Below are 26,058 nucleotides of genomic sequence, written 5' to 3'. Positions count from 1 at the left end.
CCTTATAATTATTGATTTTTATGCTGAGTGGTTGTGTCACAATTCTATGGCTGATCTTGTTGCTAACTTCGAATTTAATTTAAAGACGAAAATGTGTATTTTACTCGGGAATAAATTTATGGCTCAGAAATTGTTTTCCATCATCAGAGCAAATTAAATGGTGAGACGTCCTTTCTTTATTAATGTATTCAACATACGTGCGTTACAAATTTTCAGTGTTGCAGGTAGCTTCGAGACAAATAGCTGCGAATTTTGTACTGAAGTAAAACATAGGGCTATTTCCAGTAGGCTAAAAATTTAAATTAGAATCCAACAATCACTACACATATACCTAGAGATAAAGCAATAATTTCTATTGCAGAGTTTCCATCAAAGTAGAAAAGACAAAATTTTATTATGATTTCATGGAAAGTTTATATGGGATGAAAAGTAATTAGACTAGATTCCGCATCAATTTCTCTGTTCTTGAAACGTCATGTATTCTCGACTATTTAAAAAGAAAGACGTCATAGGAACTTCTAAAGAAACCTTTAGATAATGGAGTTTCGGACTGATAGTCAATATCATAAGCTATTACACTCAGGCTGTCCTCAATAGAATCTAACAAAACAGGGAATACGCAAACAATGCGGGATTGCGTTGATGGTCACAATTGTTACTGTGCAAGAGCACTACTTACGGCAAGTAGTTGTACAGAAAACAGAGGCCTTGCATAAGATTGCTACAGAACATTAGCTAGCTTAAACGAAGACGATACCTGCACTAAAACGAATTGCTTGCAACGATGAGTAAATTATTAGCAATAGTTCACTTGAACTGTTAATGATAAATATGCCTTAATACAAAATTAATCTAGATCATATTTTTATCACCATCTGACAGGGTTTATGTTGTTCTGTTGCATCGTGAGTTACATGCAGTTTCATAAAAACATCGATTCGTTCGGTACCTACTCGCTGTTCACCCATACCTGTATTTTGACGTTCGCCCTTCCTGTTTCATTTAGTCAAAAGACAATTTCCTTTATATGGCTGAATACGTGTAATGCCCCTTAGTATATCGTGGTACCCATTGCGTATTACCAGTGTTGGAAGAGCGAGGACGTGGCTATCAAGTTCCCTCAGAGCTCCTGCCAACAACACACTGTCGGTGTTTAAAAAGTCGCCCTTCAAATGATACACGGCGTCTTTCTTAAAATGTTTCCCACCGTACTTGCTGACTAAGCAAACCTGTCACGAGGTGAAACGTTCGTCTTACAAATACTGCGTCTCTTCAGGCATTCCACTTTCATTAATAAAACCAGAGTAGTGCATTGTGGGTGTCTTCGTAGATACGTTGCAAATTTACACCCTTTTTCAATGAAACACTGCATGGAATTTGTTATCCTCCGGCCGACATTGTGTGACAGTTTCATCTTGCATATCCTTCAACATTCTTCCTAGATACTGCAAAGAGACCTCTTACTTATGTTGCTTATATCTGGTACAGTACCGAAAATGGCGTTCTGTCTTATTTCTCTTATGAGCCAAAACAATATGACCACCTGCTTAATAGCTTTCTTGTTCGTCTCTGATACGAAATACATTACCGATTCTGCGTATCACGGATCCCACAGTTCGTTGGTAGGTTTGTGATGGTATGTGGCATTATATGTCTACGCATAGGCCACGTAATTCGCGTAAATAACGGGCCGCTGATTTGCGTACATGGTGATGGCGCCCATAGCGACCCATAATGGTTCCATACGATTTACATCAGGCTAATTTGGTCGCAGGTACATCAACGTTGAATTCATCATAATGCTCGTCAAACCATTGTACCACAGATCTCGCACCTAGACACGAACAATTACACTGCAGAAAGATGACATTGCAGACGGGGAAAACGTCAAGCAAGAAGACATACAGGAGGCTCGCAGATGTTGGCGTGTCTTCGATTACGACAGCAGGTCCCACGCAAGCGCAGGAGAATATTTCTCATAAATAACACTGCTCCCACCAGTATGCGTCCGCGGTGTGCTGCACGTTTCGAGCCGCCGTTCACTTCGATGGCGGCGTTTGTAGAGACGACCATCGACCCAGTGTAGCAAAAATGTGGTTCAACCGAAGACCCGACACGTTTCCATTGGCCGACGGTGGAATCCCGATGGTCCCGTTCCCACTGAAATCGTAATTGACGATGTCGTGTGTCAACATGCCAACACGTAAGGGTGGTCAGCTGCATAGCTCCATGTTCAACAAACTTCGGTGAACGGTGTGCTCCGAAACACTTGTGCGTGCACCAGCATTGTGCTCTTTCGGCAGAGAAGCCGCAGTTCACCATCTAAACTACTTTACACACCAGACAAGTATCCGAACCCCACGTTCTGTGAAGGGTCCAGCTAGCGTCTAGTGGTAGTTTCACTGTCCTTCTGTCTCTTTCCGTAGATGCTCACGAGAGTAACATGTGAACATTCGACCAGTTTTCGAGATACTTGTTCACAAGCTCTATCTAATAATAATCTATAATAATCTGCTCTATGTCAAAGTCTCTTATCTCTATGGATTTCCCCATTTTCAGCCCTATTTTCGCCAGGGTGATCCCCCGTCCGTGTCTGCTCCGCTTACATACTCTTGCTACCGAGTTAACGTGCCCGCAACACCTCCAGGCGGCATCGAACGTCGCGGTGGATGGTGGTCTTAATGTTTTGGCTGATCAGTGTATATCCTTTTCATTTGCTAGGCTGTTACAGAAGATCGAGTCTTGGTCCAAAGACTGCCACGCAACGCCACGCCATGCACCGTATAGTGGCTTGCAAAGTATCTATCTAGATGTAGATGAACTAGTTGTCGGCGTTAGCAACCATAATCTGTTGCGTGGAAATTACACAGTACTGATGACTCTGTCACCGAACAATCCGTGAAAGCAGTCACAACCGTCAAATACAACCTAAATCAAGCCGGATTGATAGGACCATATAAAATTAGTTGTGAAGAAGGCAAGTGTCAGACAGATTCAGAAGTAGAATGAGATTTTCGCTCTACAGCGGAACATGCGCTGATATGAAACTTTCCAGGCAGATTAAAACTGTATGCCGTACCGAGACTCGAACTCGGGAACTTTGCCTTTCGTGGGCAACTGCTCTACCAACTGAGCTACCCAAGCACGACTCACGACCCGTCCTCACAGCTTTAATTCCACCAGTACATCGTCTCCTACCTTCCAAACTTCACAGAAGCTCTTCTGCGAGCCATGCAGAACTAGCATTCCTGGGAGAAAGAGTTTCTGTGAAGTTTGCAAGGTAGGAGACGAGGTGCTGGCGGAATTAAAGCTGTGAGGACGGGTTTTGAGTCGTATTTGGGTGGCTCAGTTGGGAGAGCACTTGCCCGCGAAAGGCAAAGATCCCGAGTTCGAGTCTCGGTCCGGCATACAGTTTTAATCTGTCAGGAAAGTTTCAGATTCAGAAGAAGGCTCTAAATGTAGTTCTTTCATGAACAGAAGCTCTTACAACAGCCTCAGTCTGCCCAATTGCCGGATATTACTCTTCACTCTGGGATTTCACCAACATGGATTAGCGAAACAGATAGAAATGATACAGAGAATTATTGCGCGATTTATGACAGATTTGTTAAGGAAGTGCGATTATATGATAACAACGCACATAAGTGAAACATTAGCGTTGTGTAATACGGAAATACTTACTCTTGAAATTTCGAGGTTGAATATTCCAGAGAAGGCAGGAATCGTAGCATCCTTTGGCTGCATGTAGTCTTCTGCTCACGAATAGCAACGAAGGGCATCGGGACGTAGCATCTAGATCCGGCAGATGACAACCGTGAACGTACAGTGTGAGAAAGTACTACACATTTTGGACATCACTTTAGGTTTGATATATTGTCGACGTGGAGGTCATTACATACGCAACCCAAGGTCGGATAGGTTCGTTGCGTTCGCGCACTTGGCATAACGAGACCGGCTCCCCCTAGCTGCCGAAAACTTGAAACAAACTACTCTGTACCAGGGAAAGGTATGTGTTACGGACCTATTGCTCAACACTGTCACATATATACTTTCTTCTTTAAATTAAATTCAAAGTTAGCACCAAAATCAGACACAAGAGTAATGAGATAACCGGTTAGCAACAAAAATCATCAGCAGTCCTACTTATCAAAAAATGGACTAAAAAATAATAAATAGACGCCAACAGTAGTTGATTTTGGAAGTTCGAGTTTTTTTACAACCATTTTATAAAATAATATGTTTCATGTGTTGTCAATAGCAATTTATTCTGCCACTCCACATTTCGAAGCATAGCTTAATTAGCCAGATCGCATCGACAATCTCGTTCACACATCTCTAGCCCCTTACCATTTTAGAGTCCTTGTAACCTTCCCTTTTTCTTCTTCTTTTTCTTCTTCATTTTATCTCCTCCTTCTCTTTCGACCCCACCCCCGCCCCCCACGTTTCTTTTTCCCTTCCGCATTCATTTCCCCAGATGCGCCCCCACAGAAACGTCATCCACGTCTTCCTCGGTACGTTCTTGTGATCAGGAACGTTAGACCTACACCTTTTCATTACTTGTTGGCCAAATGCTGGTGGTGACTATTTCTTTCTGCAACAGGATTCTAAGCAGCTATTTTAATAACGCCTGTCGTAATTAATCTGTTGCAGTGTCATAGAACAACTGTATCACGAATCAGCACCGAGAACACTACGCAACAGTTGTCGAAAATGAGAGAGTTGTTTAACACAACATGTTTCGGGGCTGCATTATCCCAATATCAATTTTTGGAGCCAATTTTCCATGCTTGCTTTCTACTTTCGACGTTGCCTGATGGTATACAAACATTAAGAACTTGATAATGGGATTGTGTAGTCCCGGAATATGTTCTGATAAATAAACCACTCATTTTCGACGAGTGGTGCACAATATTCACAGCACTTATCATTAACGATGATAAATGTTAATAAAAACCATCACAGGCGCATTTCAGGTATGTTAATTACTCCAAACCGGTTTTCTTCTAAACGGACATCTCGAAATTTTTAACTGATGTCTTAACTCCTATCATCTTGTCTGTTCTCTTCATCCGTGTCATCCACGTGTTCCTTTCCTCACTGATCCTTCGAAGAACGTCGTCATTTCTTATCTTATCAGTCCTCCTGATTTTCAATATCCTTCTATAGCATCACACCCCAAAACTTCAGGTCTCCTCCGATTTACAGAGTCCACAATTCACTCCATAGACTGCCTTGCTCGACAAATATATTCTCATGGACCTAGTCCTCAAATTAAGACCTATTTCTGATACTAGTAAGTTTCTTTCGGCCAGGAATGCCTTCTGTGTTTGCGCTAGTCTACTTTTTATGTGCTCCTCACTTCGTCCGCCAGGTGTTATTTTGCTGCCAAGGTAGCAAAGTCCTTCACTTCAGCTACTTCGTGATGACCAATTTTGATATTAAATTTATCGCTAAGCTCATTTCTGCTACTCCTCATTACTTTCGTCTCTCTTCGTCTCACCCTCATCCTGTATTCATCTCTGTACATTACATTCTATAGGTCCTGTAGTTCTTCTTTACTTTAATTGAGGATGGCAATGTCATCAGCACATATTATCATTGTTCTCTTTCCACCCAGACTTTCTTCTTCGATGTACACATTGAACAGTGAGAGCGAAAGACTGCATCCCTGTCATACACCCTTCTAAATACGAGCACTTCTTTCTTGGTCTTCCATGCTTATTGTTCTCTATTTGTTCCTGTACATATTTATACTATCCATCTTTCCCTACAGCTCTTTACCGTTTTTCTCACATTTTCCAGCATCGGGCACCGTTTTACATCGTTGAAAATTTTTTTATAGATCTAAAAATCCTGCGAACGTCTCTTGCTTTTCCTTGCTTCAATTAGCAAACGCAACGTCAAAACTACATCCCTGGGGCACTTATCTTTCGGAAAGCCGAACTTGACTGTATCTAATCGCCATACAAAATTCTAAAATGCGATTAGATATTTTTAGTCGTGACACCGGTCTCTTTGTAGCCTGTTAGTGAACGTTCAGTGTCAGCTTAAGGTGTTCATTTAGAACATAAACGGGTGTGTCTTAATAAGACAACTGTGGGGCACAAAATGATTAAAATTATTAATGACGGTAAAGTCTGAGACACTCAAATTTTCCTGCGCACCACCAGCGAATGAAATATTCGTGGCATAAAGTAAAGAGGATGGGAGGAGATTACTTCTCTGCTCCGTCAAAAGCCGTACGCTGGTTTGCGGTATACTGTACCATCTTTTCCTCCATAGCTTGTGGCGACCCTGAGTGCGGAACAGTATCAGACTGAAAGTCGTAAACAACCAATATATGCAAAGAAACGATGTAAACAAATACAGTACTCACGCCAATATACATGAAATTTACTCACAGTAGCGAATGTGGATGCTCCATGGCCAGACCCAATGTTCCGTAATTCGTCAACCATAGGTCTTCAGCCTGCACTCGGACATATATTATCTATATTCCCATACGGAGAGACATTTTAAATGAAAGTCGCTTGCCTGGTGTCGACGGATAATACGTATTAAAGTGCCTGTGTTGTTCAGAAGCACGATGCAACATTCCCTCGAACTTACATGCGATTTACAATTAAAATGTTTCCCCTGTACAGGAACATACGTAATGGATGTGTGAGTGCACGTTATAGGCACATGGTTGACGGCATATGGACGTTTGGGATCTGCACATGAGTCGTACTCGGATAGCCTAATGGAAAGCGACGCGATGAGCGGGAAATCCGGATTCGAGTCGTGATCCATAGTTGTCATTCAGTTATGCAAATAATTTTCATTGTTTTCATTCCATTATGCAACTGATGGTTGTCGATGTTGGCAACAGCCGTAGTTGCAGTAATGCCTGTTCCTTGGAACATCCATGCATGTTCGAAGGAACATTGCATCGTACTTCTGAACAACACAGGCACTGCATTATTGTATCATGCCAATAATGTTCTTGCCGCCATGTTAGAGGCATTAGGGGCGACCGCTGGTGTAAATTAACCAATTCGAAGAGACGTGAAATGATATGTGGTAGAGTGTTCTACATCTAGATATATACTCCGCTAGCCACCAAGCGGTGTGTGGCGGAGGGCACAATTCGCGCGTAAGTCATATTCCCCCCCCCCCCCCCCCCCCCTCTGTTCCAGTCGCGGATCCCACGAGGGAGGAACGACTGTCTGAACTCCTCAGTGCGAACTCTTATTTACCTTATCTTTGAATGATGATCATTGCGCGATTTGAAAATTGGTGGTAATAATATATGCTCTACATCCTCTACAGTGAAGATTGGATTTCGGAATTCAGTGAGCAGCCCCTTCTGTTTAGGGCGTCGTCTATCTGCAAGTGTGTCCCACTTCAAACTTTCTATGAGATTTGTAACGCTCTCGCGATGGCTAAATGTACCAGTCACGAATCTTGCCGCTCTTCTTTGGACCTTCTCAATCTCTTGAATCAGACCCAGCTGGTAAGGGTCCCATTTAGACGAACAATACTCTAAGACTGGACGAACTAACGTATTGTCAGCTATTTCCTTTGTTGAAGGACTGCATCGCTTCCGGATTGTACCAATAAACCGCAATCTACAGTTCGCCTTATCCGTTACTTGTGTAATCTGATCATTCCATTTGAGAGCATTTCGAATAGTCACACCCAGATACTTGACGGATGTTACCGCTTCCAAAGACTGATCATTTATTTTATACTCATACATTAATGGGGATTTTCGCCTTGTTATACGCAGTAGGTTACACTTACTAATATTGAGAGATAACTGCCAGTCTTTACACCATGCATTTATTTTCTGCAAATCCTCATTGGTTAGTTCACTACTTTCTTGTGATAGTACTTTCCTATAGACTACAGCATCAGCGGCAAAGAGTCTAAGGCCGCTGTCAATACCATGAACCAGATCGTTTATGTAAATAGCAGAGGACCTATTACGCTGCCCTGGGGCACATCTGAAGTTACTCTTGTTTCTGTTGAAGTCACCCCGTTGAGGACGATATACTGCTCCCTGTCTGTTAGAAAACTTTCTATCCAACCGCATATGTCAATGGATAGACCGTAAACGCGCACTTTCTGTAGCAAGCGACGTTGCGGAACTGAGTCGAACGCCTTCCGAAATTCGAGAAATATGGCATCAATCTGGGAGCCGGTATCTAGAGCCTGTTGTATATGATACACAAAGAGGGCCAGCTGTGTCTCGCATGACCGCTGTTTCCTAAAACCGTGCTGGTTTCTGTAGATGAGCTTCTCAGTGTCTAGAAAGGTCATTATGTCTGAACACAAAATATGTTCCATGATTCTACAACAAATCGATGTCAGTGAAATTGGCCGGTAATTATGTGCATCCGATTTTCTACCCTTTATATAGATTGCTACGACCTGGGCCTTCTTCCAGTCCCGTGGAACTTTCCGCCTTTCCAATGATCTCTGATAGATGACGGATAAGAATGGAGCTATATGTGTTCAGATTAACTGCAGCGTACGACACCGCTCTGCCAACCAATGACCAAACTACCACCTTTTTTTTTTTTTTTTTTTTTTTTAACCTGGACTTCGGGCTACGGTACATACCAGTATGACATTACATCTAAGATTTGAATATTCTAATTCGTTGGTTTCTGCTACTCACAACCAAATTGGCGCCTTCCACCCAAGCCCAGGACTCGCGTTTCGGTATAGATCAGTCTGACACAATAACATCAAAAAAACAGAAAAAGGCAACATAGAAATATCGTCAGTATTCTGTTATCTTTCGGTTTTCGTACGTATGTATCGGTGGGTTCAGTTGCACCCATTGTTCCGTCTTCAGCACTCAGCGAATAGAAGAGAACGGTCGTAAAAGTCAACCAAATGGCGCAGTAAACCTTATGAGGCTTTCCAGTGAGAGTGGAGCCGAGCTGCTGTGATTTTCCCCGCTCCCCTCCTTTCCCCAGCGCCTCCTCCCCACCACACAGGCAAGAGGTTGCGGCAAAAAAGGCGTCCACAAAGGCGCACAGAGGAACCGGGACAGGCACAGGCGCCGCTGTCGCTCCGCTGTTTGGACGTCCGCCACAGGCGCGCCCGCGGTGCTTTTTTCCGGGTCGTTAGGCAGACTTATGCCCCGCCGTCAGCGGAGCGTCGGCGTCCGCGAAGAGCTGGACGGCTTGCCTGTAGCCGGTCGGCTCGGCGTAAAGTGCTTACACCACAGCTCGGCTGCAACCTGTTTCCGGACTGCGGACTGCGGACTGCACCCGTCTCACGGACATGAACAGCTAGTCTGTCACGAACTGTTCGAAAACCGCTTTTCACCACGTAAATAGGTGCGCAAAACTTGAGGACGAAAGAGACCTGCGCGTGATGTGTCACTGCCCAGTAACATAGCTCGATGGAACTTGGAACGTACATAAAAAGAACTGCTACAGTATAGTACAGAAGGTAACTGAAAGAAACACACATTGAGACGAACAAAAATGACACTTTTTCCAAATACAATAATTACACTATATACCGGGTGATCAAAAAGTCAGTGTAAATTGGAAAACTGAACAAATCACTGAATAATGTAGATAGAGAGGTACAAATTGACACACATGCTTGGAATGACATGGGGTTTTATTAGAACTAAAAAAATGCAAAAGTTCAAAAAATGTCCGAGAGATGGCGCTTCACCTGATCAGAATAGCAATAATTAGCATAACAAAGTAAGACAAAGCAAAGATGATGTTCTTTACAGGAAATGCTCAATATGTCCACTATCATTCCTCAACAGTAGCTGTAGTCGAGGAATAATGTTGTGAACAGCACTGTAAAGCATGTCCGGAGTTATGGTGAGGCATTGGCGTCGGGTCGGATGTTGTCTTTCAGCATCCCTAGGCATGTCGGTCGATCACGATACACTTGCGACTTCAGGTAACCCCAAAGCCAATAATCGGACGGACTGAGGTCTGGGGACCCTAGGGACCTGGGAGGCCAAGCATGACGAAAGTGGCGGCTGAGCACACGATCATCACCAAATGACACGCACAAGAGATCTTCGACGCGTCTAGCGATATGGGGTGGAGCGCCATCCTGCATTTCCGTTCTACTAAAACCCCTCTCTATCTACGTTATTCCGTGGTTTATTAAGTTTTCAAATTTATAATGACTTTTTGATCACCCGGTATATGCAGACTGAAGCGACAAAACGAAAATTTTTAGTAAAGCTTGGATTCGAAACTGGATCTCGCGATGACTAGGCATATGCGCTAACCACTACGCCACCCTGGCACACTGGCTTTCCGCAACTGCACAGACGACCTTAACACACCTCCCTCCTCAATCCACACATACTGACAAACTGCTAAAGCACCTAAACAAGTCTGTGTGAATGATGTCAGACATAGGAGATATAAATATAAAAAACTGGCATATTTTGCTTATTTTCACTCCACTATGTCATATGATATCATATTTTAGGGTAACTCCACAAACCGAGAAATTTTTTATAGTACTGAAGCATATGAGTAGTGTGCAGTGTAAATCCAAGAGCATCATGTCGAAACCTGTTCAAAGAATTGGGCATACTAATGAAGTTTGTTGTAAATAATAGATCTCTTTTTCCAACTAACTGCTTAGTACACAGTATGAATACTAGGAATCAGAACAATGTACGTAAAGATTTAAAATCAGTCACTCTTGCCCAGAAAGGAGTCCAGTCTTCAGCAACGCATATTTTCAATAAGTTACCAGCAACCATAAAGACTTTGGTTTCAGACAAGGCACAATTTAAACGTAATTTAAAAGAATTTTTGGTGACCAACTCCTTCTATTTCCTCCATGAATTTCTCAACAAGTGCAGTAGACCCTTTTACTGAATATTTATTATACTTTAATTAATGACAATACTTGGTTGTAACAGCCAAGTAACTACCTACTGTGTGAATGATGGATGTATGGAAAGCAGATGTAAGTATTAAGTCTGTAAATAGTGGAAGTTTAATTTTAAATCTTGTACATAATTTGACTGTTCTTAGCTGAGGATCATTGAAATGAATAATTTACTTTAATTTTTAACAACACTTGGTTGTAATAGCCAAGTAACTAGCTACTGTGTGAATGATGGATTTAATGAAAGCAGATGTAAGTATTAAGCCTGTAAATATTAGAAGTTTAATTTTAATTTATGTACATAATTTTACTGTTTATTGCCTGAAGATCATTAAAATTAATGAAACTCAAGTTTTTCTAATCACATTTTTGTAATGTGTTTATCTGACATGTTCCACACCCAGGAGGATCCCCTCTTTTGTGGGTCTATGGAATTAATAATTAATCTAATCTAATCTAATCTCCACATTCCTACTCACGCTTCAGCCCAGTTGCTATTCCCTCTAGGGTAGTCCGTGCAGTTGTGCAAAACCACTGTGCCAGGATGGCGTAGTGACTAGTGCATCTGTTAGTCAGCAGGAGAATCGGGTTCGAATGCCGGCCTTGGTAAAAATTTTCATGGGTCGCTTCAGTTTGCGTATATACATCATAGATGATAGAGTCTTGGAAAGGTTTCGAAAACCATGTTGTTTCATTTGATTAATTACACTGGGGTCACCTCGATTTTTGAAGGTCCCCTGGACATTACAAAGAGCATGACATGGTTTTTAATACGGCATTCCATCACTAAAGACTGTGAAGCGTGCTCTGCAACGTGCTCCCATGGTGGCTGGCTACAAGCATGTTAAGCAGTTATTGGGGTAGTAGGGCTTTCCATTCGTCCACCAGCTCGGTTGACAGCTGCTGCGTGGTCTTTGGTGAATGTTGGCGTGCTTCAACACCTCTCCCCAACGCATCCCACACCTGCTGGATGGGGTTTAAGTCAAGATAACGGGCAAGCAAGTCCAGTCGCCAAATACTCTATTGTTGCAAGATCCTTCACCAGCGCTGTAAAAAAAAAAAAAAAAAAAAAAAAAAAGGACGCGAAAGCTGAAGGCACAAGATACTGGTTTTTTATCACGTCTCATTTACCAAATGCGATCAAGACATTTGTGAATGAGAATCTGTGTTTCAAACACATCGCGCGCTTCATTCTGGCAATATCAAATTTCATTTACCATACGCAAAACTCCCGTGAAGTTGGAAAAGTAGGAGATGGACTGACACATCAACTCTTCAGTTCGAATGAGCTTCGCCAGCAGAAGCAGAGGGCATTGGTCGAATTTCAGTCCGATACGTAATTTTATTGTCAGAGAGTTTCATATAACGTAGCATCCACTACGTTTCAGAGCGACAGTTTCAATTTGGATGTAATCGTTTTCAACATCATCCAGTATCTTGTTCTTCAGCCCTAATTTGAGCTCTCAGATGATTCTCTCACACATGATCCTTCTAAATAGCTAGCCATGTAATGACATTATGACATTACGGTCCTCTTTTGATGTCGTCTAGCTATTTCAAATTTGTTCTTCCTCATTCCCAACACTTTCATAAATATAGGTTCAGCACCATTGGGAACGGCGTAACAAATGACGCACAAACTACTCTTCTTCTTTTTGTAAACGCTCCTACGAGAGTTCGCTGACTTATAATCTTCTCCGACAAATCCAAAACATTTATTTTGTTTGCATTTACATGAAATCTCATATTTGTCGAAATATTATAATGCAGAAAAATTTGCACGAATACTGGTATTATAAATGATGCATTATTTGTTCACAGATCATCTATCAAGAACCAAACCCGGGAATTAAATACGAATATATGCTGCCGATGAAGGTTGATCCTGTTCCACCCATTCCAGGTAAGAAAATTCACTAAATGATACATGAATTTCTAACAAATATCTTTTGATGGTATACGGTGCTATTAACGTAAGAGATGATTTTGCACAGTTCATTAATTATGTCATCATTAAAATGTACCGCACTATTTTACTCATGTAATGCGACGTCTTTTGTTCCCTAAAAAGTCAGTACTTGGAACAACGAGCGATTGGGCATAATAATTCTTGGGATATTTACCATAAGCTTCCATCCTTTATTCTGCCCACTCTCGCAATATTTTTACTCAAATAATTTGATGTGTCTTCTGTAGACGAGTGTTTTCCTAGCAATCCACTATCGCACTTCGGAATGGAATCAACTCAAGGAAAAACTTTGCACCTTAAAGTGCACTATGCCGAAAACTCCATGTATTTTTAACCTATAAAGTATATTCTTTCACTGCCAGACTGATAGCTTTGCACCTTGCCCTCTTATTGACTACTTTTCAGCCAACTGTATGCTTTGACAGACCACATCACATTCTTAGTCAGTTCAGTTGTTTTCCGCAACGCAAAGACTGGCATTGCCTCTTCGAATCTGTTAGAGGCAAGACGCAAATTGCCTAGCAAAAACCGATAGCTGTTCTAGCTTGCAGTCGGTTTTGACTGTAAGGCACTGTAAGAATTAATATGTTTAGATTTGCTGTGATTTACCTAAATCAGGTTTATGAAAATGCCGACATGCGTCCTTCAACGAGACTATGTCGTATTTCTGCTTCGTCATTGTCCATACAGCAACTTTTAAAGTTTGTAATGTCATCTATGTCCTTTATGCCTTCTATTGCACATGATAACTGTGCGACGAAGATTTGCACTACCGCCACCTCCCTGTTTTCATGATTTTAGCGATTCGGCAAAGGACTACGACGCTTCTCAATGTTTCCTGTAACAAAAACATTAGGAATAGTGAAACGACAGTACCACCTTCAACGGAAGAGGAAGAGGGACGGGACGAAGCCCAAGCTGTGGTATGCCAGAGACCAGTCAGCGATTCTGCCATGGCCATTTCAAAGAAACTGTCCGCGCGCTCTTTTTAAAAAATTCACGGAAACCATGGAACACCTATATCTGAGCTTCTCTCTCAATTACGAGTTGACTGTCTTAATCGCTGTACAACCTTGTTTAGTAAGAGAGAACGTTTGAAACTTACAAGAGAATACTTGAGAAGCAGATTATTCATACGACATCGAGGTCTAAGGAAAAGTGGAATTTTGTTTTTGGGTTCTACGCGGCCTGCCACGAATTCCTCTCTTGTGACATCCTCTTTATCTGAGAGTGGCATTTTCACACTACGTCCTTAATTATTTGTCGGGAACATTCCAGTCTCTGTCTTCCCGTACGAATTCTTACCCTCTACAGGTTCCCCTTGTAGGTTAGAGTTTTCAGAATTCCGCCTCTAACCATCCCTGCAACAGAATTTTAATATATTTCATTGTTCCGCTTTTAAATGATGGCATTCGCTTTTTACGTGCTGCATTATTTTTCAGAAATTATAAAAATTACCCCGGAAAAATAAGGTTTATCCAAATATGAAATCATGTTCCAAAGTACAACGTGGTCATGCGTCTAGAAAGAAATATTTGATTGAAATTCAAAAGCGTTGCTGTCGAGAAAATCTTGTAAATAATGTATTTGGTCATGTGTATGCTACATTTTTACTTTGTTACAGACCAATAATCAGTAAGTGAAACCAAATTAAACATAAGTGTTATCAACAACCAGTTAAAAGCTAGATACATTCTGAAACATAAGCCATTGGTAACTAACACAGATTTCCATTTTCAAGACAAGTAAAATTGTTAAGAAATTAACTAAATTTATTTAATTTGCAAATATTGCACGTTTCTTGTTAAAAGACCTCCTTCTGTTTCAAGGTACAGGTTGGTACTTGACCGACGAAGTATGGCTTTACCGTCACGTTCTATAGCTAGTTTTAAAAAAATACAGGATATTGCTTGGCATAAAATTAACATTGTCTTCCGAATAGCTTTAGTATGTTATACATCACTTAAAAATGTACGATTCGAAATATTTACAAATTCTGCACACAACGCACCCTCATATCTGTCATCGACAAAAACTGTTTAAAATTGAGTAAGCGCTTATGGTGATCTCTTGTGAGCAGTTTTTCGTGTGATTCTAACATTGGTCACTTGACTGACAGACCGACCAAAAACTATCATGACATGCATCTTGGTGCTCTAACGTCAAGGTGCAACTCTCTAACTTACCATGGAAGTCATCCGCTGTAGTATAACACTTGTTCGAACATCCTGTCCTTCGTCTTGCAGTGTTTTCCGTATGTTCCTTTCTTCTCCTCATTCCTTATCAGTCCATCTAATTTTCAACATGCTTTTGCAGCAGCACATCTGAAACGCTTCTATTTTCTTCTTTTCAGATTTTCCTTCAGATCATGATTCATTACCGCTATGGTGTACTCCAAAGGTACATTCTCAGAAATTTCTTCCTCAAATTAAGGCCTACGTATGATAATAACAGACTTTTGGTGATCTGGATTGCGCTATTTGCCTATGCTACTCTGCTTTTCGTGTCCTCCTTGGTTGGTCCGTCATGTGTTATTAGGTCTTGTTCCTATTATAAATCGCAGCGTCAGAACGGCCTCTCTTGTACCTTTACCTGTCCGAAAGCCAAACTTATTGTCAACTAACAGATCCTCAGTTTTTTCCATTTTTATGTATGCTATTCTTTTCAGCAGCTTGGATTCGTGAGCCGCTAAGCTAATTATGCGATGGCTCTCGCACTTATTTGTTCTTTCTGTCCTCAGGATGGTGTCGGTAATATTTTTCCGTCATCAGTCTCAAAGACACTACGCACCAAACAGAACAGTAGCTTGCTTGCCACTTCCACCAATGGTCTCAGAAATTCCGAACGAATTTTATTTAACTCGTCTGCTTTATTTGATTGCAAGTCTTCAAAGCCTTATTGAAATTAACAGAGTACTGCAAAAATTCAACATCCATCCTATATTTCATTGGTGGTTTGCAGATAGCTCATCTGTCGTTACTGACAGCGCACCTGAAGAAAATAGATACATATTTACAAAAATATTGTGCAAATATGAAACCCAGTAACCCTGATCACTGCCCTGAAATTTACGTTACTTTGTTATTGGCCAGAGAAGGCAGTCATTAACGTATCAGTAATGTGAACGTAGCTTCCTAGCAGATTAGAATTAAGGAACTGCGTATCTTGCTGTGGCTGGGTCATTTCTCTGCAGTAGGAGTGCTAGTCCCGCCAAGTACGCAGGAGAATATCTTTGAGTTTTGAAAGTAGGAGAGATGTGCCGGGGGAAGTGATGCTGTGAGTTGTGCGGGATAGCTTATTCACCAGTGGACCTGCCAGGGCAACTCAAAGTGCCGGCTTCGGGTAACAGCCCAGCTTAGAGTTTCATCTGCCAGGGAGTTTCAAAACAGTACACACTACGCAGCAGCACGAAAATTCAGTTTCAAAACACTAAACATTCTCCATTAGCGAGAAATTTCAGTATGGAAACGACAGAAATATTAATTATACCGTATTCTTATTTTATCAAGGCGAATAAAATTTGTGTGTGTATCTTCATTAGTGTGGTCATAAGATCTGTTGTTTATTTACCATTATTGGAGGTATTTAAATTTCGTCTGTGCAAGTAAAAAAAAGGGTTTCAATGCTTCGAAGTAAACATGTTAATTGAGAAAAATTTAAGAAAAATTTAACTAATGATCTCAGGGAAAACTAAAATATTTCACGAACAGCTGCTGAAGTGTCCAGTACTTCATTTTGCCCATGAAAAGTTACATTGATGTAATATTTAAGTGCCAGTAAAAAACTGATAGAAAATATTTTGAAAAGAAACAATGACCTTACGTTTTGCAAAATGAGTAGTATACAGTAAAAAATAGATTAGAGAAACAAATGAGGCACTTTTGAATGATGCCGCATATTGCACACAGCAAACGAGATCCCGTTAATATTTCTACATCTACATCTACATCCATACTCCGCAAGCCACCTGACGGTGTGTGGCGGAGGGTACCTTGAGTACCTCTATCGGTTCTCCCTTCTATTCCTGTCTCGTATTGTTCGTGGAAAGAAGGATTGTCGGTATGCCTCTGTGTGGGCTCTAATCTCTCTGATTTTATCCTCATGGTCTCTTCTCGAGATATACGTAAGAGGGAGCAATATACTGTTTGACTCCTCGGTGAAGGTATGTTCTCGAAACTTCAACAAAAGCCCGTACCGAGCTACTGAGCGTCTCTCCTCCTCAGAATCCTAGAATTTTGAAGACAACTGGGGCACATAGGTCTGGTGGATTACGTAGACCGTGCAATCTCAATTGCTGTATATGATTTTGAGTATTATTCAAAGGTTTGTCAAATTTTTCTCTAATATGTTTTATTTCTTAGTTTTAGACAAGTCATTTCATAAAATATTGACATTTTTTCTTCAAAAAATTGGAATTTTTTGTCCGAGTTTCTCTCACAACAGGAAGTAAGTACTTGTTTGTTTCCGCCCGCAGTCTGCTGTCATGTTACAGTGACAGCTCTTTAGCCACGAACATCAACAACTTACCGGTGTTACTGTAACGCGTCGTATTCCACTCCAGAAAATGTGCAGTGCTACAACCCAACGCAAGACCAGGTTACAAACATCGGCACCAAACGAAGGAACTCCTAAAAAGCGTGTCAGCAAAAGACGCTTCCTCATATGTGAAAAAATCTGACTGGAAGTACCACCACTGACGATGTTTTACATCAATGAAAAGAAACGTGTATGGTGACATAAATATGAATATCCAATCAGATCCACACACGGACTTAAGCACATTCATGTAAGCAAAAATTTATGTTTGTTGAGAAAGTATGAGTTAACTTGATGTTGACTTAAAAGTAATCAACGTGAAATGTCTCTCAGACCACTCTCATTTATTTGGAACCAGGGCTATAGTCTGGCATTGCCTTCATGAACGATTGCAGCAGGGGACAGCCATCCAAGAAATAGACAGGCTGGATACGCTGATACTCTCATAGCTTTCTGTTCATTGGTGGAATAGGTGTACAAGAATATAGCACGTAGGATATCTCTCGGGTGAACGAACATTCTTAAAGTTTCCTTGCAGAATTTTCTTTATGATAAATACATTTGATACTCTGAATTCAGGTTAGATTACAATGCGGAAAATGAAATCACAAACAATGCTATCGTGAGAAAAATGTTCAAATATAAGAAATATACGTCGGGAAGACCAGAGTGAAGATTAGACACAAGTTCCCTGGATTCTTGTCATATGCCTGTCAATTTAACGTCGAAAGTCAGTGCCGAAATTCTCTCTCTCTCTCTCTCTCTCTCTCTCTCTCTCTCTCTCTCTCTCTCTCACACACACACACACACACGCACACTCTCTCTCTCTCTCTCTCTCTCTCTCTCTCTCTCTCTCTCTCTCACTCTCATTCCTTTGCATTGAACAGCGAAACTCCTATGCATTCTTAATTTTTGCTAATTTGTTTTTAATTTCACAAAAAAAATTGTTTTGACTTATTTGTAAGCTGAATCTGTCCATCCGACGACCATTTCCTTTTAGATTTTCTGCAGCCACTTTGCCTTAGTCCCTACACTACCTATTGGTTTAATTTCCAAGGTATACAGTCGTATACCTTTCTTTTCTTGAACATTGTTGCATTTTCTTCTCTTGCTGCATTTTCTTCTGTTGTTGCATTTTCTTCTCTTGCCAGTCAGTTCAGGTTCTTCTTTCTTTATTAAAGGTTTCTCCGCAGCTACATTCCTTGAACTTCTATTAGTTTGTCCACCATCCGAGATTCCCGTTTTAGAGAGGCATCCCCTTCTCTTCAATTGAACTATCTGCTGTTCCATAACGCAGTATCTGCAGCCTCAGTTAATTTCAAACGCACGTCAGAATTACTCAGAATTTCAATATCAAACTCACATACTGATTCTTCCTGATGATTCTTTTCAGCTTCAGCTTCCTACCCTTCCTATTTGCTGCCACTATATCTGCCCCACGGTACGCCTTGAATCCAGCATCTGACTTCGGAATCTCATTATCAGGATGTAATTCAACTGGAATCTTTCCATTTGATTATTAGGTTGGTGCATAAGTTTCTAACGTTTTCCCATAAGCTCAATGAACACTAGAGATATACATAACAGAGACCTTAATCATCTATAATATATTCTCCTTCACTATTCACAAAGTCGGCCAACATAAGGGTAACTTTTCGATTCCGCAACTGTAGAAATTACGTGGTTTTGAGGCGAAGTACTCATCGAACCATGTTCGGAGCGCATTTTCATCCGGAAAGGAAGTTTCATCAAGGTTGTTCGGTAGAGAGCGGGAAAGGGCGGAAGATCAGGTGAATAAATGGGTGCGTAATGACTTCCAGACTCAATTCCTGTACAGCGATCTTTGTCACTCTAGCAGAATGCATGCGGGCGTTTTGGTGAAGTACCATTAGTTCACACAATCTTCCTGGTCGTTGTTCTCGGATTGTGTCTGCAAGGTAGTTGTTGACGGTAAATGTCATTAGTGACGGTTACACCTCGGAGATGCAATTCTTAGTACACCATACCGTGGCGTTACATCAGATGCATAACATTAATCACGGATGCTAGCAGGACTTTGCAGGGGGAGTTGCTGCTTTGTTTGATCACAACAATCGCTTTCTTTTCATTACGTTAGTATAAGTACACCATATCTCATTACCAGCAACGGACCCGCCAGGTTAGCCGAGAGCCCTAATGCGCTGCTTCCTGGACTCCGGTAGGCGCGCCGGCCCCGGGTCGAATCCGCCCGGCGGCTTAACGACGGAGGCCGGTGTGCCAACCAGCCTGGATGTGGTTTTTAGGCGGTTTTCCACATCCCACTAGGTGAATACCGGGCTGGTCCCCACGTCCCGCTTCAGTTACACGGCTCGCAGACATCTGAACACATTCGCACTATTCCACTAGTTCACGAGACACAGACAGATGGGGTACACTAATTCCATCCCGGGGGGTACGGGGTGGCGGCAGGAAGGGCATGTGGCCATCCCTTAAATTAACCTTGCCAAATCCTATTAACCTTGCCGAACCTGGGCCGGCCGGGGTGGCCGAGCGGTTGTAGGCGCTGCAGTCTGGAAATGCGCGACCGCTACAGTCGCAGGTTCGAATCCTGCCTCGGGCATGGATGTGTGTGATGTCCTTAGGTTTGTTAGGTTTAAGTAGTTCTAAGTTCTAGGGGACTGATGACCTCAGAAGTTAAGTCCCATTTGAACCATTTTTTTCCCGACCCTGTGTCATTGGGGGACAAAGGCACAAGGAAAAGAAAGAAAGAAAGAAAGAAAGATCTCATCACTAGTAACGAAACACGATAGGAATGGTCGAAGTTTTCAAGAGTCAACTGATGACGAGCAAGCAGAGATGCACATACGGCCACCCGTTGGTTTTTGTGATTTTGGCATAGAGCATGCGGTACCCATATACCCGATTTTTCAATCTTCCCCATTGCATGCAAATGTCGCACGAAGGTGGAGTGATCTCAATTCATCAAATTTTCCAGTTCTCGAGTACACTGACCTGAGTCATTGTGGATTAATGCGTTTAAACGATTTTTATCAAATCCCGAAAGTCATCCTGAACTTGGAGAGTCACTAATGTCAAAACGATCCTCTTTCAAACGAGAAAACCAAGTTCCTGTAGTGCTCTTTCCAGTGGCATTATCCCCATTAACGGCGCAAACGTTTCTGGCTGCATCCGCTGCTGTCACCCCTCTACTGAACTATTACAGAAGAATATGTCGGAAATGTTCCGATCTCTCCACATGGCACTTCATTTTATAGCATCCACAACTCAATCACTACCTCCACACGACAAAATGGCAATAAGAAAAATGGTTCAAATGGCTCTGAGCACTTTGGGACTTAACATCTCAGGTCATCAGTCCCATAGAACTTAAACTACTTAAACCTAACTAACCTAAGGACATCACACACATCCATGCCCGAGGCAGGATTCGAACCTGCGACCGTAGCGGTAGCGCGGTTCCAGACTGAAGCGCCTAGAACCGCTCGGCCACCAGCGGCCGGCCAATAAGAAGACTCAAATAGCAACAGACATCTACAAATGAAAAGTGACAATCGATAAATAAACCCACAGCAACCGGAATACCGACGTGCAAAACAAAAACACTACGAACTCGTGCACTTCCTCGCCTCTGATGGAATACGGCAGAATTCAGACGGCCTCGAGGCCAGAGGGGAGTTCAGAGACCTCCGCACTGCAGCCTGGCTGAACGGAACGATTATACCAATTTAGTTCACACAAGGCGCTCACGGCCAGGCCAATTGCCGCAGCTACGTTTCAATTATCGACAATTGGATATGGCGTGTCGCGACACCGCATCGACCGCCAGTGCGACCATTTGGCCGCGTGCCCGCTAGTCACTCCGCCGTCAACTCGATTGGAGGTCAGAGTAAGCAAAGGCGGCTGCAGTGTCGCATCATTTGCCAGAATGTGCTTGCAAAACTATTTTGTCAGACGATGGTAATTTTCTTTATCACAGGTGCCCTGAAGACTAATGGTAGACTTCTACGGTATTAAGGATTATTTCAGAATAAATCTTTCACTCTGCAGCGGAGTGTGTGCTGCTTTGAAACTTCCTGCCAGATTGAAACAAAGCTACGCACCGGACCTCGAACGGAACTTTACATTTACGGTCACGATCCGGCGTACTGTTTTAACCATCATGAAGTTTCAAAACAGAGCACAAACCTCCAGGCTGTGGCTAAGCCATTTCTCCGCAATACTCTTTCTTCCAAAAGGTACTAGTCCCACAAGGTACAATGTTGTTGTTGTTGTGGTTTTCAGTCCTGAGACTAGTTTGATGCAGCTCTCCTTGCTACCCTATCCTGTGCAAGTTTCTTCATCTCCCAGTACTTACGACAACCTACATCCTTCTGAATCTGCTTAGTATATTAATCTCTTGGCCTCCCTCTAAGATATTTACCCTCCACGCTGCCCTCCAACACTAAATTTGTGATCCCTTGATGCCTCAGAACATGTCCTACCATCCGGTCCCTTCTTCTTGTCAAGTTGTGCCACATGCTCCTCTTCTCCCCAATTCTATTCAATACCTCCTCATTAGTTATGTGATCTACCCATCCAATCTTCAGCATTCTTCTGTAGCACCACATTTCGAAAGCTTCTATTCTCTTCTTGTCCAAACTATTTATTGTCCCGGTATCACTTCCATACATGACTACACTCCACGCAAATACTTTCAGAAACGACTTCCTGACACTTAAATCTATACTCGATGTTAACAAATTTCTCTTCTTCAGAAACGCTTTCCTTGCCATTGCCAGTCTACTTTTTATATCCTCTCTACTTCGACCATCCTCAGTTATTTTGCTCCCCAAATAGCAAAACTCCTTTACTACTTTAAGGGTCTCATTTCCTAAGCTAATTCCCTCAGCATCACCCGACTTAATTCGACTACATTCCATTATCCTCGTTTTGATTTTGTTGATGTTCATCTTATACCCTCCTTTCAAGACACTGTTCATTCCGTTCAATTGCTCTTCCAAGTCCTTTGCTCTGTCTGACAGAATTACAATGTCATTGGCGAACCTCAAAGTTTTTATTTCTTCTCCATGGATTTTAATACCTACTCCGAATTTTTCTTTTGTTTCCTTGACACTGTACTATAGCCGATCAAAAGTACCCGGACATCCGTATGTGCACTGAGGTGACAGAAAAGTCATGGGATAGCGATATGCACACATACGCACGGCGGTAAATCGCGTACACAATGTATAAAAAGGCAGTTCATTGGCGGAGTTGTCATTTGTACTCAGGTGATTCTCGTGAAAGGATGTCTGACGTGATAATGGCCGTACTACCGGAATTTACAGGCGTTGAAAGCGGAATGGTATTGGAGCTCGACGCATGGGACATTCTGTTTCGGACATCGTTAAGGAATTCAATATTCCTAAATCCACAGTGTCAAGAGAGTGAGAATACATAATTTAAGACAATACCTCTCACCGCGGACAATGCAGTCGCCGACGGCCTACAGTTAACGAGCGACAGCAGCGTCGTTTCTGTAGAGTTGTCACGGCTAAGAGCAAACCACATCCCGTGAAATAGCCATGGAAATCAGTGTAGCACGTGCAAAGAACGTGTCCGTTAGAACGGTACGGTGAAACCTGTAGTTAATGGCCGGCACTGTGGCCGAGCGGTTCTAGGCGCTACCAGTCTGGAACCGCGCGACCGCTACGGTCGCAGGTTCGAATCCTGCCTCAGGCACGGATGTGTGTGACGTCCTTAGGTTAGTTAGGTTTAAATAGTTCTAAATTCTAGGGGACTGATGACCTCAGAAGTTAAGTCCCATAGTGCTCAGAGCCATTTGAACCATTTTTGAACAAATAGGGACCGTCGATCATTGCAGAAAGTGATTGTAAAAAACTCGCTTGAAATCTGCGGAAGGAATCACTTGTGAGTTCCAATGTTGTACCAGCAGTACAGATAACACAATGATTGCGTGTTTTGTTTCGGATCATCAGTCCTCTGAGTCGTTTGATGCGGCCCGCTACAAATTCCTCTTTTGTGCTGTCCGCTTCATCTCAGAGTATCAGTGCCACCATATGTCCTCAATTATTTCCTGGATTTATTCCAATCTCTTGTCTTCCTCTATAGCTTTCATCCTGCACAGCTCTTTCTAATACCAAGAAAGTTATTCCTCGATGTCGTAACACATGTCATATCAACCTATCCCTTCTTCTTAACTTTCATCATCATAATTCTGTACACCAAATCTTAAAGGCTTCGATTCTCTTCCTTCCTTGTTGTCCTATAGTCCACGAATCACTACCATAAAATGCTGTGTTCCCAAAGTACGTTCTCACATATTTATCCCTCAGCTTAAGACTTAGGTTCGATACCAGCAGGTATCTCCTGGCCAGGAATGCCCTATTTTCCCGTACTAATCTAATTTTTATGTACTCCTTGCTTCGTCTGCCATCTGTTATTTTGCTTCCAAGATAGCAGAATTTCTTTACTTCATCCACTTCGTGTCCCGCAGGTTTGATGTTAAGTCTATCGTAAGATCATTTCTGCTACTGTTTATTACTTTCGTCTTTCTTCGGTTTACTCTCAATCCGAGTTCTGTACTCATTGTAGTGTTCACTCCACTCAATACGTCTTGTAATTTTTCTTTGCTTCTGAATCAAGAGGTTGCACAGCAGGGGCGAAAGACTACATCTCTGTCTCTCACCCTTTTTTATCCGAGCACTTCTTTCTTGGTTTTCCACTCTTACTGTTCCCTCTTGGTCCATGTACAGATTGTATATTATCCATTTTTTGCCACACCTTACTCTTCTTCTTTCGGAACTGCTTTTCACCATTTTACATTTTCGAACGGTTTGCCAATCTCGAAGATTCTACGAATGTGACTTCATGTTACTTCAGCCTTGCTCCCCTTATCAGTCACAACGCCAGAACTGCCTCTCTGGTCCCCTTAGCTTTCAGAAAGCCAAACTCATCGTCATCTAATATATCGTCAGTTTTTTTACCATTCTTCTTGTCAGCAGTTTGGATAGATGAGCCGTTAAGCTGACTATGCGACAGTTCTTGCAGTTAAGTGTCATTGCTATCTTCGATATTGTATGGGTGATTTTTTCCTGAAGTATGAAAGCACGTTTCAAAACTAATAGATGCTACGCACCTGCTTGAATAGTCTCTTGGTTGCCACTTCCCACAATGATTTCAGAAATTTCGAAGAAATGTTATGTATCCCTTATGCCTTATTTGATCGCAAGTCTTCCAAAGCTATCTTAAACTCTGACTGTAATAATTGATCCCCTATGTTTTCGATATTGACTTCCATTTCCTCCTCAGGCTCGTCATCAGACAAGACTTCCCCGTCGTAGAGGCCTTCAGCGCACTCCGACCTATCCGCTCTGTCTTCTCGCCTTTAATTACACCGAGATTATTTTCCATTTCTGTACGCTGAAACAGTTCTTGCGGCTAACATTTCTTTTTCGATTTCTTCATATTGTTCCTGCAACCTTTTCTTCTTTGCTTCCCTATACCTCCTATTTATTTAATTCCTAACTGACTTACATTTCTATATTACTGAATTTCCAAGAACGGGGGGGGGGGGGGGGGGGGGGGAGAATGTCACGAATGTGATATGTGATACGCGAGTTGGTCTGGCAGGCATTAAAACAAAGGCATTTTCCGTTGCGGCGCTAACTTTTTGGGAAATTTCAATCATCAGCTTGCTCTTGAAAAGGAGAAAATATTTTTTTATGCCAGTCTATAATATATTATTATCATAATAAAATAAGAGAAATCAGAGCTGGCGCTGCAAGATGAAATACTCACTTCTCCCGCGCGCTCTACAGGGTGGAGCGGTAGAGAAACAGTCTGATGTGGTCCGATGAACCCTCTGCAAGGCACTGAAGTTGGACTTACATGGTAGTCATGTAGATGTAGATTTATGTTTTTCTTCCTACTGTGCATAGGGTGTCAAAAAGAAAAGGTTACAATGGTCGAGCAGCTCCTCATACGCCACACATTCCGAGTGATAAGTGACTCTTGAGGTCGAGTGACACCCTTGGACAGTAGATGACAGGGAAAGTGTGATTTGGAGCGATGAATCACGCTATATCCTATGGAAATCCGATGAAAGGGTTTAAGTTCGGCGGCTGCCTTGAGAACATTACCTGCCGTCATATGTAGTGCCAACACTGAAGTACGGAGGAGCAGGTGATATGTTAGGTGGATGTTCTTCGTTATCAGGGTGTGAACCATTATTGCGCTTAAGAAAACGCCAAATGCGGAAGGATATGAACACATTTTACAGTATTGTGTAATACGTACAACACAGGAAGAATCCGGAGACGATGACTGCAACTGCGTGACAGTGAATCCAGTCATAATACGGTATCTGCTGAGCAGTAGTAAGCAGAAACATTCCTGAAACGGATTTGGCTGCCCAGAACCCCAGTGTTAACCCGTCGGAAGACCTTGGGGATGAGTTAGAACGTCGACTTCGCTCCAGACCTCAGCGCTCTACATTCTTTCTCTGTTTCCGTCTCTTGAGGAAGAATGGGCTGTCATTCTTCCAAAGACATTGAGAGCCCTCAGAGAAAGTGTCCCCAGCAGGGATCAAGCCGCCGTAAAGACGAATTGTTGACACACCCATATTAATGCCCATTAGTAGGAGTCCGGATATTTTCGATCAGTAGCAGAAA

The 26,058-nt window shown here is 42.2% G+C and overlaps 1 protein-coding gene across 1 annotated transcript in view; it reads left to right on the top strand.

Moving 5' to 3' along the window:
* Nucleotides 1-26,058, top strand: part of LOC124615369 (ADAMTS-like protein 4) — a 732,241-nt gene that overhangs the window by 576,227 nt on the left and 129,956 nt on the right. The window contains exon 4 of the mRNA XM_047143191.1: nt 12,703-12,784. Coding sequence (XP_046999147.1) covers nt 12,703-12,784 — 82 coding nt within the window. The remainder of the gene's footprint in view (nt 1-12,702; nt 12,785-26,058) is intronic.

This window comes from Schistocerca americana, chromosome 5 (assembly GCF_021461395.2).
Source record: "Schistocerca americana isolate TAMUIC-IGC-003095 chromosome 5, iqSchAmer2.1, whole genome shotgun sequence".
NCBI classification, from domain to species: Eukaryota; Metazoa; Arthropoda; class Insecta; order Orthoptera; family Acrididae; genus Schistocerca; species Schistocerca americana.
The sequence above is the reverse complement of the archived record's forward strand: the minus strand, read 5'-3'. Positions and strand labels throughout refer to the sequence as shown.